The sequence below is a fragment of the Brienomyrus brachyistius genome, chromosome 5 (assembly GCF_023856365.1).
Source record: "Brienomyrus brachyistius isolate T26 chromosome 5, BBRACH_0.4, whole genome shotgun sequence".
In the NCBI taxonomy this organism is placed as follows: Eukaryota; Metazoa; Chordata; class Actinopteri; order Osteoglossiformes; family Mormyridae; genus Brienomyrus; species Brienomyrus brachyistius.
In genome coordinates this window covers 11320612-11334855 of record NC_064537.1, presented here as the reverse complement: position 1 = coordinate 11334855, position 14244 = coordinate 11320612, and the positions used below count along the sequence as shown (strand labels likewise).

At 52.4% G+C, this 14244-nt stretch overlaps 1 protein-coding gene and 1 long non-coding RNA gene across 2 annotated transcripts in view; one reads left to right on the top strand and one right to left on the bottom strand.

Annotated features, from left to right (window-relative positions):
• Positions 1-14244, bottom strand: part of tnrc6c2 (trinucleotide repeat containing adaptor 6C2) — a 57259-nt gene that overhangs the window by 29664 nt on the left and 13351 nt on the right. The window contains 2 exon segments of the mRNA XM_049015820.1: positions 6681-6948; positions 6950-6981. Of these exon segments, the coding sequence (XP_048871777.1) occupies positions 6681-6948; positions 6950-6981 (300 nt within the window).
• On the top strand, positions 1710-4736 carry LOC125743135 (uncharacterized). Its single transcript, XR_007398289.1, has 2 exons — positions 1710-3591; positions 3707-4736. It is a non-coding gene; the product is annotated as an uncharacterized LOC125743135 (long non-coding RNA).

Here is a 14244-nt window from a genome sequence, read left to right as displayed (position 1 = left end):
GCACATGACATTCTCAAAGCGATACAGCCAGCCGCCACGATGGGGAGACTCAAACCGCCAGTTTAGCATCTCTACTCCCCAAGACGACGCTTTGCGGCATCAGCCTGCCTGGCGATGAGCGAGAATAAGCCCGTCGATTGCAGCTTACACAGCGCACATCGAACCGGCATCTACGCGCACTGTCCTCAGCTCCGCATTGGCTGCTACGCAGCATCCTCTCGCCGGTGTGCTTATCGCTCCGTTGCAGACCACGGTATCGCAAAAGCGCTCTGATCTGCTGCCCCGTTTCTTTTCCCAGCCGCGCGGAGTGCAGGCAGCCGCAGATGGAGTTCGCGCGCACGTCTTCCACTGACGGCGCACACCACACCGCGGACGACGTGCGCTCGTGCTGCGTCCGTGATTTACACGGGACCTGCACACTCGCTTCACACGGGAGCGCCCTCAGTTTTAACGCGCCATCCTTCTGGCGTTCCAGCGGGCAGCCGACGACATGGCAGGCAAGCGCGTCAGGCTTTGGGGACGGAGAACGCGGCACCTATTTCCGTCCCAAAGGAGCCGCTCGTCTGACTCGAGCGCCTTAACGAGTGGAGAAATGTGCAGCACTGTCAAAACAAACCTAGAGCCCACTGCAGACCAGTGCTCCTTCCCCCAGGTCGCCGACTCTCCCTGCCCCCCCCCCCCATCCATAAACAAGAGGGCGCAAGATGGCCGAGTGCCACTCTACCGTGGCACACGCTTGGCTGGCGCAGCTCGCACCCCCGCGCCATCAAGCAATGCCGCTTCCGTTCAGCTCCATCCTGGCAAACCTACTGCAGGTGACGGGACGTGCACCACCCCCCCACCCTGACAACACGGGCACCTTCAAGTGCCTGCGAGCGAGCTGGAGAGGCACGGCGAGGGGGCCAGACGGCAGCGGCTGTGATGTCGCTCTCTTTCGGAGCAGCGGCGGCAGCTCGGGGAGCCATTTTACCAAAGCTGAACCGCAGCCAAGAGGGAAAGAGTCACTGCGTATGTGTCACTGGCCCCGCGCCTCGGCCTCCCCCCACTCACTCTGCTCCCAACGTCCGCTCAAAACAGAAATAAAAAAAAAAAGCGAGGCAGGGGAAACTCGCGTGCGTGAGAGATTCACTGTGCGGCGGCGGAGAGCAGGCAGCGGGAGCGATTTTTCCCTCCCACCTACTTTTCTGCTCCAGCTGAACTCGGCACTGCAAGCAAAACAAAGGGCAGAACCACAACAGAACGAGGGAGCGCGAACGAAAAATGAAACAGAGAGAGAGTGGAGGAGAGAGAGAGAGAAGGCGCGAGGGGAGAGAGATAGGGTGCAGGGCAGCGGCGGGTCTGGTACCTGAGGAGAGGAGGCGACCGACCATCCTGAGAGCAGCTACGCTCTGCGCAGAGCGCCAGCCATCCCCGATCCAATATGTCCGCTGCGAGGCATCTGAGCCTCAGTTTGAAAAGCTGCCAAGAAGCTGCAGCTCTGTGAGGGAGCGAGCAAGCGAGTGAGCACCCCTCACAGCGGCGCTCCGGCTGGGTCCCACCTTCTCTGCCGCGCTACCCTCCCCCCCCCCCCCCCCCATTTTCCCGTCAGGTTTCTTAGAAGGGGGTCTTTCCCAATTTATGAAAAGGTTGGGGGGGGGGGGGGGGTGGAGTATAGTGAAAAGCGCTTTCCTTGGAGGAGTACGGTACATAGCAGGAGGTAGTGGGGGGGGGGGGTAGAGGGGGAGCATTGCTCCTTGTTCCCCTTAGACAGGAACCGTGCAGCCCCCACCGCAGCCAAAAAGTGAAAAGACGGTGAGGGCTGCCGCACAGGAAGGGGAGCATAGTATTAGTATGCAGTTAGACACCAGGCACAGCAGACCCCCGTGTTCAGAGCATTCCCACCCGCTACCTCATCTGTGCCCTCGTACGAAAATAACCTGGGGGGTGGGGGTACAAAATGAAACATGAGGAGAGTCATGCAGATACTGCAGAGAGCAACATGTGACAGGAACTCCATCCTTCCACAACGTTCCTTATTCTACTCAAAGAACGGTGAGAGCCTGGGGGGGGGCAAGTTCAATGCCAGCTAGCCGCATGAAGGACGGTGCTGTTTATAAACGGGCCCGGTGCCGTCCAAAAACAACAAGCTGAAGTCTGTGGAAAACAGCCATTTGTACCGGCCTAGTGCCGCCCGGTGCCAGTCCAGCGCCGCTCAGTCCAAACAGGCGGTGACGTGCAGCAGCTCTGATCGGCCCATTGTCTGCCCCTGACCTCCGCTAGGCAAACTGCGGCCGCCCAGATCAAAAGGCCTTGCTGTGTTTTCAGGAAGCTAAACGGCGCCTGAATGCTCCCAATCACACAGATCCTCCTCCTCCATTTCGAAGGAGTCGAGTTTTTGACTTAAGGGAGGAGACGGGCATTCCGCGCCGTTTCCGGGAACGCAGGGCGACATCGCTGCAGCGTAAGGACCGGCACCTGTCAGCGCACTTTCTCCCCAAAGGAAGCAGAGCAGACAGCCAGCGAAGCTGACGCATGTTGCATTGAAGTGCGGCTACAAGATGCTTCAGTAGCAAGGCAACGACGAGACAGCAAGACCAGAGCATCCCGGGTAACGACAGTCACCGACGTCTGTCAGTTTGATGATTAGCACAGCTCAAACAAACCAGGAGAACAAAACCCAAAACAAACGGCACAAAACAAAGGAGTAACACCAGTGCCCAGTGTTACCCAGATTTCTGCTCAACACAGTCACAGCCCCCCCCCTCCCCGAACGCAAAGAGGTTTATAAAGTAAAGGATAAGTTGCCACCTTTAAAAGGAAAAAGAAAACAGCAATAATTCAGACGGAGAAAGTGGAGGGTGTACAGGAAACAGCTGTCGTACACAGGCTTCCCCAGTAAGCATTAGTGCACCATGCCACCTGCTATGCCTAGGTCTGCTTTACCGTGGGGGGAGGGGTTTGAGGCTAGCAGTCATAGCAACACTGTCGGCTGACAACGAGGCCAGGCTGAAGGGGCAGGGGATCCTCCCCCAGCTGAGGGGGGTGGGGGCTGTCAACACCCCAGGGTCTCACTGCCCATGTTGGCACGCGCACACACACACACACACACACACACACACACACACACACACACACACACACACACACACACACACACACACACACACACACACACACACACACACACACACACACACACACACACACAGCTATTTATAGGCACAGCAAGGTATGCAGAGATGCAGGCATCTTAGACAGACGCCCGTAAGAAAATCAACGTGGGAGAGATGTAGGCGACCCGTGATATAGAAACAAAGGGCCCTCTGTGGTGCACGGGGGAGGGGCATCAAGGTCACCCGCCTCAGGCACGCCAACGGTAGAGGCCCCTGGGAAAGGGGGGCAGGGGGGGGCAGTGTGCGGGTGTTTGTGTGGGCGGCCTGCGTACACATGCTGAATTTTCCGCCCGATATGTGAAAAGACCCCGTACTGCAGCTGATAACGCTGAGGGTCCAGCACTGACACATCACTCTAACATTATGTCAACTTTTCACGCCATATTTACAACTAGGACTATATTCGCGGCGAGAATATAAGGATTGAACAACCCAAAAGGTAAATACTTCACAAATAACTAACATATTACAAGCCTGTGGCTTGATCTTTACTAAAAATGAGCGATGCCTAAGGGAGTTAAAAGAATGACAATACAATACAATGTGTTTAACAGACAAAGGAGTTTGGCTTGCAGGACATACAGGCGGATCCCGACCTGTAAGTGAGCGCAAGGTGAGTCAGTCTGATATGCTCTGACACCCTGTATTGATGGTTTTTAAATTTTGATTTTGTCATCGTTCCAATGACTGGGCTAGTTTCATAAGGTCGGTCATGAACACTTTCTCAATCAGCCACCGAACTTCCTATGTAACATAACGCCGCAGGCCAGGGGAAAACAGAGAAAACGCGATCAGGAATTACTATTTCCAGGCCCTTTAGCTAGCTGGACAACAATGGCTGATGGGAATGATTTTTTTTTTACCTTAAAGTGACCATACAGAGGCAAAATTTTGCTTCTCTGCCACGAGTGCAAAAAATCCACATCAGCAACATCAGCGGGGATAACTATTCAACATTAAATACATACAGATGCCCAACAGCCATGGAGCAAAGAATGAGAATCTTTAACAATGTTAACAGCCGTGTCCCCGAGGACCAGGTTGAGAAACACTGGGCCAACGCGAGCCAACGTGCCCACGTGCTATGAGAGGCTGACGGTACTTCTGAATCACGTCTTAAACCTTTGCTCACCACATGCTTTTCATTAAACGGCCCCTTTGTTTCCTTGAGAAATGTAAACATTACAGAAAGACAAACCAGGCTATTTACCAGGAGGTATCGGCAAGAATCGAAGCGAGAGATAAATCTGAAGCCGTTTCCGGCTTTACCCGTCTTCGAGCCCGTAGGGGTCCTACAAACGGCTCCAAGCCCAACGGAACCCGGCACCGAGTGAGCGACCCGGCGAGCCTGCTCAGCTTGGCGCCGACTCACACGCAGGGTGAGGAAACCAGACAGACATGGGCACAGGGACAAACAGATACAACAGATTTCGCTCTTATTTGAAACACAAACTTATGTTTATTTACCCAGAAAGAGAGTACTGTAAAATCAGTAGTGCCATGTAAAATCACTTCAAAGTGCAGAGGCTATAATGCCTCCAGGCCTGCGCGCTCTGAATATCAAAATAAAAATGTAAAAATAAATATTTGTGGACCTAGTTTATTGGTGATTTCATGTTCGTTGAAGTTTCCGCTTCACTGTATAAAATGATGTTATTTGTCATATAAATTAATTCAGGTGAGAGGGAAAAAAAAAAAAAAAAAAAAAAAAACCTTTTCAGGGTTGGCAAATCTCAAGAATCTGGCATGACACTCCCGCTTTCAGACTCACGCAGGAAATCTTACGGCATGTGTATATTATTCCATTATAAACCTAAAATTAGCTACGTCAAAAGTGTACTCACACGATTAAATACAGAAGCAGACCATTTACAAGGTAAAAACTGTCACATATGTGTGCAGAGATCTCGAACTAAAAATCTCACTCCAGCCAGCTGGCCGACGTTGGCACCCCCGCGTGTTATTTGGAATTAAAAGTATGCGGCGTTTTCGCCTGAGACGGCTCGTCATTCCGTTTGCGCAGTTACTCCGACAAGTATAAAACGAATGAGAAAAACACGTCACGTTTTATATCTTTTTGAAATAAGACCACCCATGTCCCTCTAATAGCAATTAAAGTGATAAGCTTGTATGTATTTATATTAAAACTAGACTTTAATTTTATTACCGGTGTGGGATTATCGAAACCAATAGTTAAATCCATGAACACTAAAATGTACGACATAAACACGACTGTATTAGGGTTTTACGGCTTAAGTTAAGCACTGTATTTAAACAGGCAGTTTTCCTATTTTATTTCTCTTATTTTGAAAAGCAGTCCAACTTTTATTTAGTAGATGAGGAAACCGGCAGTCATACATACGTGTTCAGTTCTTTGTCACGCGACAATAAATATAGAAAGAAAAAAAAAAAATTGAATTGTACTGAATTAATTTGATTTGATTACATGCAATGTTGATACAACCAATAGGCTACTTAAATATATATCACACTAAATAGTTAGACATTATGATCTTCCAGACCTTTGCTTCAAGAAATTCTCTCTGACTGGACCTCTTTACATTTTAGCTGAATACCTCCGTCTGCGAACTACATCAGGAAGGAAGGAAGATTAAAAAACAGGCACCGAGAGCATTGATCGGTCTCAGCCTAGACGTCCTGTGCAGGCGGCAGGACACGCGGCACTTCAGACAAACACAAGCACCTTTGTGTAGAGACCCCCCCTTCTCCGGGGCCTCATTCGAATCTGATGATCGGCCTCTAAACTTCCTCTCCTGCCCCCTCCTAAGCACAACTCTCTGGTCACCGTGGCCCCCACCGACTACACAGGCACACGACGTGCCGGAGCAGGGTCGGGGGTCCCCGCAGCGAGGGTGCTGCCGTTACTAACAAGAGCTCAAGGAAGCAAGGAGTGACTTAGAAGAGTAGAGCTCTTCGGGGGTGACAGGGACGTGAGCTTAAAAGAAACGGTTTGCCTCGCACGGTACACCGAGGCACTTTGACTTTTATTAACCCCGTGACGATAGGCAGGTTTTATGGGATACTAAAATTATCCAACCACGACAAGCATTACGCCATGACATTTACTGCGCTGGGATATGGACCACAAAAAAAAAACAAAACACAAAATCAGACACTTCATTTTCCAACAGATTCCCAGACTGGACATACATGATTTTTTCCCCCCCAAACTGCTGTTTTCATGTGTATAATTGCAAAATGCAAATGTGTAAATGCTCATCACAGATCCACCTGTGGTCATGTGGCACTCTGCGAGTAATCACTTCCGGGAGCAGCCTTCTGCTACCTGCCCTCATGCCGGCCATCGCCCTGCACTGGGGTAAGGCTGCCGGCCGTGCAAGAGGCTGTCTTGACGGCATGGCCTGGTTAAAGATGCATTCCAAACCCAGGAGTCATTTGAAGAGTTTTTTTTTTGTCAGGAGTTGGATCTGGAACGTTCCCTCAAGTGGCACAAAGGAACGAGCCTTTCAGGTCACGCATGTGGAGGTGCAAGCCGGCGATTCTGACCTGCAGGCCGCTTGCTGGCGGTGGTGCGAGGTGGAGAGAGCGTCCCCGATGGGACAGGCAAGGTCCCCAAGGGCAGTGGCTGACCCCTCTTCAACAGCTGCTTGTGCTCGTGCTGGCGGAAACGGGGGGGCACCTCGCGGGGAGGGTAGCGTGGGGCGGCTGGCTGCTGCTGCTGCTGCTGCAGGACGCTGGAGGGGGTGCGCTTGCCATTGCCACTGCTGCTAACCGTGGACAGGGGCGGAGTCACGCTGGGGTTGGCGGGGGTGGGGAGGACTGGGGGCAGGCCTGGCGGATTCTGGCACTGCGGAGGCAAAACGGCAGAAAAAGGCTTACGTGACAGACGCCGCGGGAGGAGGAGGAGGGTTATCAGGTGGAGGAGGCAGGGCTTAATCCACAAATACCAAGGAGAGAGGAGGAACGTCCTTCATAAATACTATGGAGAGAGGAGGAACGTCCTTCATAAATACCAAGGAGAGAGGAGGAACGTCCTTCATAAATACTATGGAGAGAGGAGAATGAGGAGGTAGAGGAGAGGCGATGGTGGCGCAAGAGGCAGTGCTACCGGTGGGCAACCGGGGGGCTGCAGGTTCAAGGCTTGGTTCCTCCTGACCCCATCAGTGTCCTTGAGCAAAACACTGAACCCCAAACTGCTTCCGGTGAGCAGGTCGGCACCTTGCATGGCAGCCTCCGCCACCGGTGTGTGAATGTGTGTGTAGATGGGTGAATGTGAGGCATGAATTGTAAAGCGCTTTGAGTGCTTGAAGGAGTGGGAAAAATGCACCATATAAAAGCAATCCTTTTACCATTTTAGTGAGATGATTCCTTCACAAATTACATGGAGAGGCGAAGGTCAGAAGGTGCAGTTTAACTTATAACTGCAGGGTGAGGAGGGGCTTAATTTATAAACACAGTGGCAGGAGGAGGAGGACGATGATGAGAGAGGAAAGGGGTACAGAGGGGAAGCTTCACAAGCTGCGCAGACAGGACCTCAGAGAAGCCCATGCCGGTTCATGCTAGCTTACAGGATCCCCGAAGAAAAAGCATTTTTCGCTTTGGATGGCACAGAAAGTAACCGTCTGTAACCAATCGTTGTCACCGGCCCGCGGCCCTAAAGCAGCACCTCATGGCCCAAAGTGAGATGATCTCGTACAGATGCGTCTCGCAGGTCTGTGAGGACGCAGCCTGTTGATAGCGGCAGCCCGAAACTCAGAGCGTCCTTAAGCTACAGTGTCATAAGCAGAGGTCTGCAAGCTGGGACCCGCAAATAAACACAGAGCTGAGCACGGGACCCTCGGCCACTAAATTAAGGACTGAGGAGGGGGGAATCTTCTGCTTGGGGGTCCCCTAAAATACACGTTTCGAAAAACCTGGAGGAATCTAACTATGGGTGGCACATTCTCTCCCAGTGGCTGTTTCACTGAGAGAACAGACCGTTCCCTCTCCCCCCCCCCCAAAAAAAAAGTCCGAGGGCAGGAAGCCAGAGGGATCTGGCGAGGGGGAGGGGCGTCTTCCTGACCAACACACATCCTCACCCGTTCCTGACCCAGAGCTCCGCCTCACCACCGAAATGGGCTTCCGGAGAAGTCTCTGCCCCCGCCCCCAGGACACATCTCACACTGCGTCTTTATCGGGGCCTAAATGGGCTTTCTTGCCTCAAGCAGAAGCCCTGGGGGGGGGGGGGGGGCACTGGGCTTTCCGTGGATCGGTTGGGAAATGGGAGACAGGGCCCCTCTGGGGACGGAGGTGGCCTCTACGCACCACTGTGATTACGCCGATGAAGCGGCACGCAAGACCAGCGGCTCCCAAACAACAAGGTGCGCTGGTGCAGCCCGGCGGGCAGCTATTCCAGGCAGCCTCACGGAAAGGTCCGCCCACGGAATAACTGTCATGGATTCGACTTCATCGGGGCTCCTGTAACTCAATAAGCCGAGCATCACGCTGACAACACGAGAGTCATGGGACTGGGGCTGCCAGTAATTACTTTTTTTTCTATCGATTAATTGGTCGATTAATCTAAACGATTAAATTTTCCAGAAAATCAAAAAGACTAAGATATTCTGACAACAACAAACAGTATGTCACTGCAGGGCTTTAGATAACGGACACCGGCTTTTGGGCACTATGCAGACATCATTTTCACCCACATTGCGGATAAACAAGTTAAGAAGATATTGACGGTGTGGTGCTGCTTTTTGCCAATTAAAGTCTAACGCACTTTTTTTTGCAAATAATTTACCTTTATATTTTAGTTCACAAATTCTCTCCTTTTATGTAGTGTCTGTTTCCATTTCAGTTTTCGTTTACGATAAGACTGGTCCCGAGCCCAATGCACACAAACACACACACCAGCGCAGTTAATCCACGTACGATAAACCCACATGTTAGTCAAAACACTTTCTCAAAAACACTTATTCAACGGAGATTCCTAGGTAGCAGGCAGACAACTTTACGGCTTTAATGAGTGTATTAAGCAGCCACAAAGACAAAAGACATTAAAAAGCTCTCTGTACTAATGGTAATTTAATAAACAAGAATAGACAGAACTTAGGACGCGTTTGCTTTCTCTGACAGTGCAGAGTTCTCTTCAGGCGCTCTTGCATATCGCTAGTCGTTATGCCGTCAAACTTTCTGCAGTGGAAAAAAAAATCACCTTTTTGTTTTGTGATAATCTGAACTACTCCCATAAGTAGATGGTGATATTAAAGGAAAACATCTGTTATAATGCACTGAAACGTTTAATAATAAATTGATTAAATAAATTTTAAAAACAACGCGTCGATTTAAAATATCGACATCGACGCACTTTCAGCGTGATGGACTACACTGACTAATCGCGGCTGCCCTGCGTGGGATTGAATCCTGGGGAGCACACATCCACCATAAATCATTTCACATAAAAGCGTCTGGTAAATGAGTAACAGTAACATCTGCCAAGGAGAGCAGACCCACCAGCTGAGTATCAATACCAAAACGGGTGGCCTTAGGTAAGAGGCAAGGCACAATCGCTCAGGATGCCTGGTAAATAATGCAGGCCGCGTGGACGTCCCCCCCCCCCGAAAATCTGTACCAAAATGCCAATCTGAGTGACTGCACAGCAGATAACAATGCCAACTAGAGGAAATCATAATGATTCATTAGGATATTAACCCATAAATCATTTTAACAGACACCCCACACTGCGCCTCTGTAATCCAGGCTTTGCAGGAACCCCCCTGGGAATCTGTCTTAACCTGGCACCCCCTTTACTAGCATTAGAGATAAGTAAACCCCCCCCCCACTTTTGGCTGACCACTGCCAGGCTCCCTGAAAAAAAAGTTATTCATGAAGCACTTCCAATGTGCCCCTGCATAGCAACTAGATTCAGTGGTTTCACAGCAGTGCTACCTGACATGAAGTAACCTCCTGTGAATACGTACACAACCGACACAAAACGGCAGGGCCAGCAGGCTGAAGCACTCCTAGGATCATACGAGCTAAAGGCCCCCTCCCTCAATCCCGCTCTGTAAGCCCCGTCCCGCGCTGCCCCCCCTTCCTTCACCGCAGCTGGCGAGCTCAACTCCTGATTAATTCCAGCTCCGTCTGCCCGACGTGTGCAGAAGCAGAGCATGCAGGAAAAACTGCGTGCTCTGCCCCCCCACCCAAACCCCACCTCCCTCCTCGCTCGTCTATCCCAGTCACCTCATTGTTCCCTGCCGACAGGAATACATTACAGGAAGCAGATGGACCCCATAATTCTCTGCTGTTCTGTGAACCAATAAGAAGCCTCGGGGAAATCTGAACCGACGGGCCGTGCTCCAATCAGCAGACGCCATGTCAGAGGCGGGTGGGCGGTGCCGGGCAATCCCACCTTCAGCTGTTCCCTGACAAGCTCAGTCATGGCGTCCCCAAGCACGAGTCTAATCCCCTTAATATTTCACGACAACCAGAAAGACGACGACGAACGGTGAGGGCGGAATGAGTGCGGCGGTAGCTCAGCCGTGGCCCCGCCCACCGCCTGAGCGGTTCCAGTTACGGATATGAAATTACAGCTCGAGTGTGAAGCATCGCTGTGATTTGTATCGGGTCTGGGATAATCTGCCTTTTATCACCGGATGTGCGGTATAGCGGCGCACGAGAGAGGACAGCAGGAGGTCCGCCACGATGGGGGTGAAGAGAGCCCCCCAGAATACCCCCAAACTCACAGATACAAACCTGAGCGTGCGGGAGGCAAACTAACTGGGCTCACTGCCTGCAGTGCAAATCCACGGGAAACACGAACACGCTTCAGCAAAAGACAAGAGCTGCCCAAAAAAGGCCCTCGCTGCTCTCTCAATGGGGAGGTTAAGAGGCCTCATTAAAAGGCTTAATTTTCTCCTTGAACAGGTAGCGTCTCCCCTCCCACTGTCAGGATGCGGGGGGTGGGGCGGGTGAAAAGGCAGTCTCCTTTACCGGAGAAAAGCAAAGGAGTTTAATTGAAGCTGAAGGGCGGCAATTATATAAATGATTATAATGAGCGCACTGTAAATGGCATCAAGGTGCCTGGAGGGGGCGCTCTCAGCCAATCGCCTCTGAGCTCGTCGTTACGGCCTCGTAGAGGCGAGTGCTTAATTAAGCCGACAGCGCAATGGAAATCTGTGAGCCCCCCATCCCCCAAACCACGAGCAAAGAGATGGTTTACCGGGGGTCTGCACCATGCATGAGTCAGGGAGATGCAGTGGCAGGATGTTGCAGTGCCTGTGATCAACCCCATCAACCCACCCCCCTCCCCCAAAGGGTGCTAAATGTGCTAGAATCAGACGGCGGGTGCTGTACAGCCGAACTGTGTCCTACAACTTGGTGCTGAGTGACTTCACTCGCAGAAATGGGGGGGGGGGGGGGTGCATCATTAACACGATGCCACACAGATTCCCAGACGGTTCTGGCAGACTGGCTCACCTCAGAAAAGCCATGAACCCCCCACCCCCCCCACCCCCGCCTGCGAGTGCGTTCAGGGGAAGTCGTCCAACCCTGTGGTTGCCGACATGGAGGGTGGGGGGGCAGCAAAACAAAGAGAGGCTGCCTGTCACTCGCCTGCTCCTCAGACGGCGGGAATGTTGCCATGGCAATGCCAGCTGCACCCCGGCACCCACTGCTATGTGGCCCTCACTCCGGGGGCCACCGGCTGCTGATGGGGCCACTGACAGGACACAGTGGGACAGGACATGGTGGGACAGCTCACGCATGGCAGCAGCCCAGGATCGGCCCCGCCCCTCATTGTGGGAGGGGGGGCTGGGGTGGATAAACAAGCAGCCAGATAAACAAGCCAGCCCAGACTCCCACATCCTCATCGCGGCTTTACAGAGAACCAGATGGAGCAGGCGGGCGAATCGATAATGGAAATGAAATGGCGCAAAACTCGATTCATTGATATTAAATCGATCGGGCAGACTGGCTGCACACAAGCTGACGTAACGTACGGCTAGAGCCGCTGCAATTAATAAGGGATGCCCAGCAACATCTTCCCCCCCTCGCTCCGCTCTGAGGTTAGTGGTTCCACGGCCTTGACTGCGATTACAGCTGTTACAGACACCAGATCGTGCCCATATTAAAGAGGAAGGCGATCTTGTTGCCTGCATACCTCAGATCCACGGGCAGATCCAGGGGCTCTGAGGGGATTCCTATGAAGGCGAGCGCGTTGCGTCGATTAATTAAATAGTTTGTAATTACACATGATGCCGTGCTTAAAGGCAACGGCTCTCTGGAGCCTGTCGCGCGTCAGGGAGGTGGCATGCACACGAGCGAGCGAGCGAACGAGCATCCCAGGCTCACGCTCCCACACCCCCATCAGCCCCTGCTTTGGCGGCTTGACTCCACCTACTCGCAGAAATGCTATAGGGGAGCGACACACAGGCTCATCACAAAACATGGAAGACAGACTAACACAGCTGGAGGAAGCGCTGACAGGACACGGGCATGGGGGGGTACGTACAGTCACATGGGTCGGCAATGACAAACATGTCCCCGACCCACAGCGCCGCTGACACAGGCAGGTCACGGTCCTCTCTCAGCCATCCTAGCAACACTGGTCAGCCCTGAATCCCCCCACCCCACACACACTCCCATCCATATGCAAATCTACACCTTTACCTGGCACCTAGGGGGCAGTCAGCCTGTACGAGGCACCCTTAACGCACCATGGCAGTGACACCCCCACCCGATTAAAACTGGAAAGCACGAGCATGCATCAGGCTCATTTACCCCAACCCATCGAGCTGACACCCCCACCCTCTCACCATCGCACTCCCTTTGGGGGGGACAGGGGTGTGTACATGGCCCCCACTACTCATGAACAACAAATCCAGTGAACACGATTTGCCCTTTAAACAATATTAAATTTATAGCGTTTGCATAAATGTTACCGTTACTGAGAAGCTGCGAAGGCAAATTAGCTCCTAATTAAACTGCAGTTCACGCAACCTGACACAAAGTGTTGATGTAATTAATTGAATGTGAAATTGCAAATTAATCCAATATGAAATTCCAATGTCCCTGCCTTGAGATAACTGCATTATCTCTTATGACACTATGTAAATACGTGGTACTGCGTGAATGCTGAGCAGGGTCTCCTGGGAGGGTGTTGGGGGGGGGGGGGGGGGGGGGAGACTGACTAGCTCGACGCCCCTTCTTTTGGTGGACGGGGAGGGGTCTGACTGCAGAATTAGTGGTGCGGGTGTTATGTGAATGTGACATGATGGCTGTGGAAGGTCTGCTGTCTGCTCAGCATGACAGAGGAAGGGAAACACAGGTGCGTCTCAATGCCCACCAGGAAAGTCCAGCAAGCCTGTGGGGGTGGGGGGCAATCTGCTTGTGCCCCACGTGCCAGGTGCATCATTAGCCTGAACCGCCTAAAACATCCGCTGTAACCTGCTAAGCGGCTGGGGGATTCTGACCTGAGTGGTTTCAGCCTGACCTTCCTGCCAGGCCAAAGTGCGGCATGTGGCACCAGCAGCGGGCGGTGGTGGGGTGACACGGGAGCGGAGCTGCCTGGAAAGCCCCCTGGACCGTCTGCTTGCTTTTTCTCTCCTGGAGAGTGCCCCCACCTCGATCTGCCTCCCCAGTGGGTTGTGAAGAGACTCGTCCTCCAGAGAGGCTGGGCCAGGCGTTTGTGTGACACACACACACACACACACACACACACACACACACACACACACACACACACACACACACACACACACACACACACACACACACACACACACACACCTTTAAAGGCCTCCCACCCACAGCTGCTGACTCTGACCTCAGACAAGAAAGCAGAACTTGCTCTTGTGCTCTCAGTCCTGCCTTACCTCTCCTTTTCTGTACTCCTGCGATATACCCCAGTTAACCCCGTACCTGGAAGCACAAACTAATTCCAACCCTGCCCACCATGTAATCCCGATCTGCTCCCCTCCACTCACAAGGCCCTCGCTAGCTGCCCCCTCGGTGTTATCTTATACCTCCATCCTGTGCCAAGACACCTCCATAAAACCCCTCTACCTCCCCTGTCAAGCATTCCTGTCCTTCAACCCCAAACACACCATCTCTACCTCGGATTCAGGGG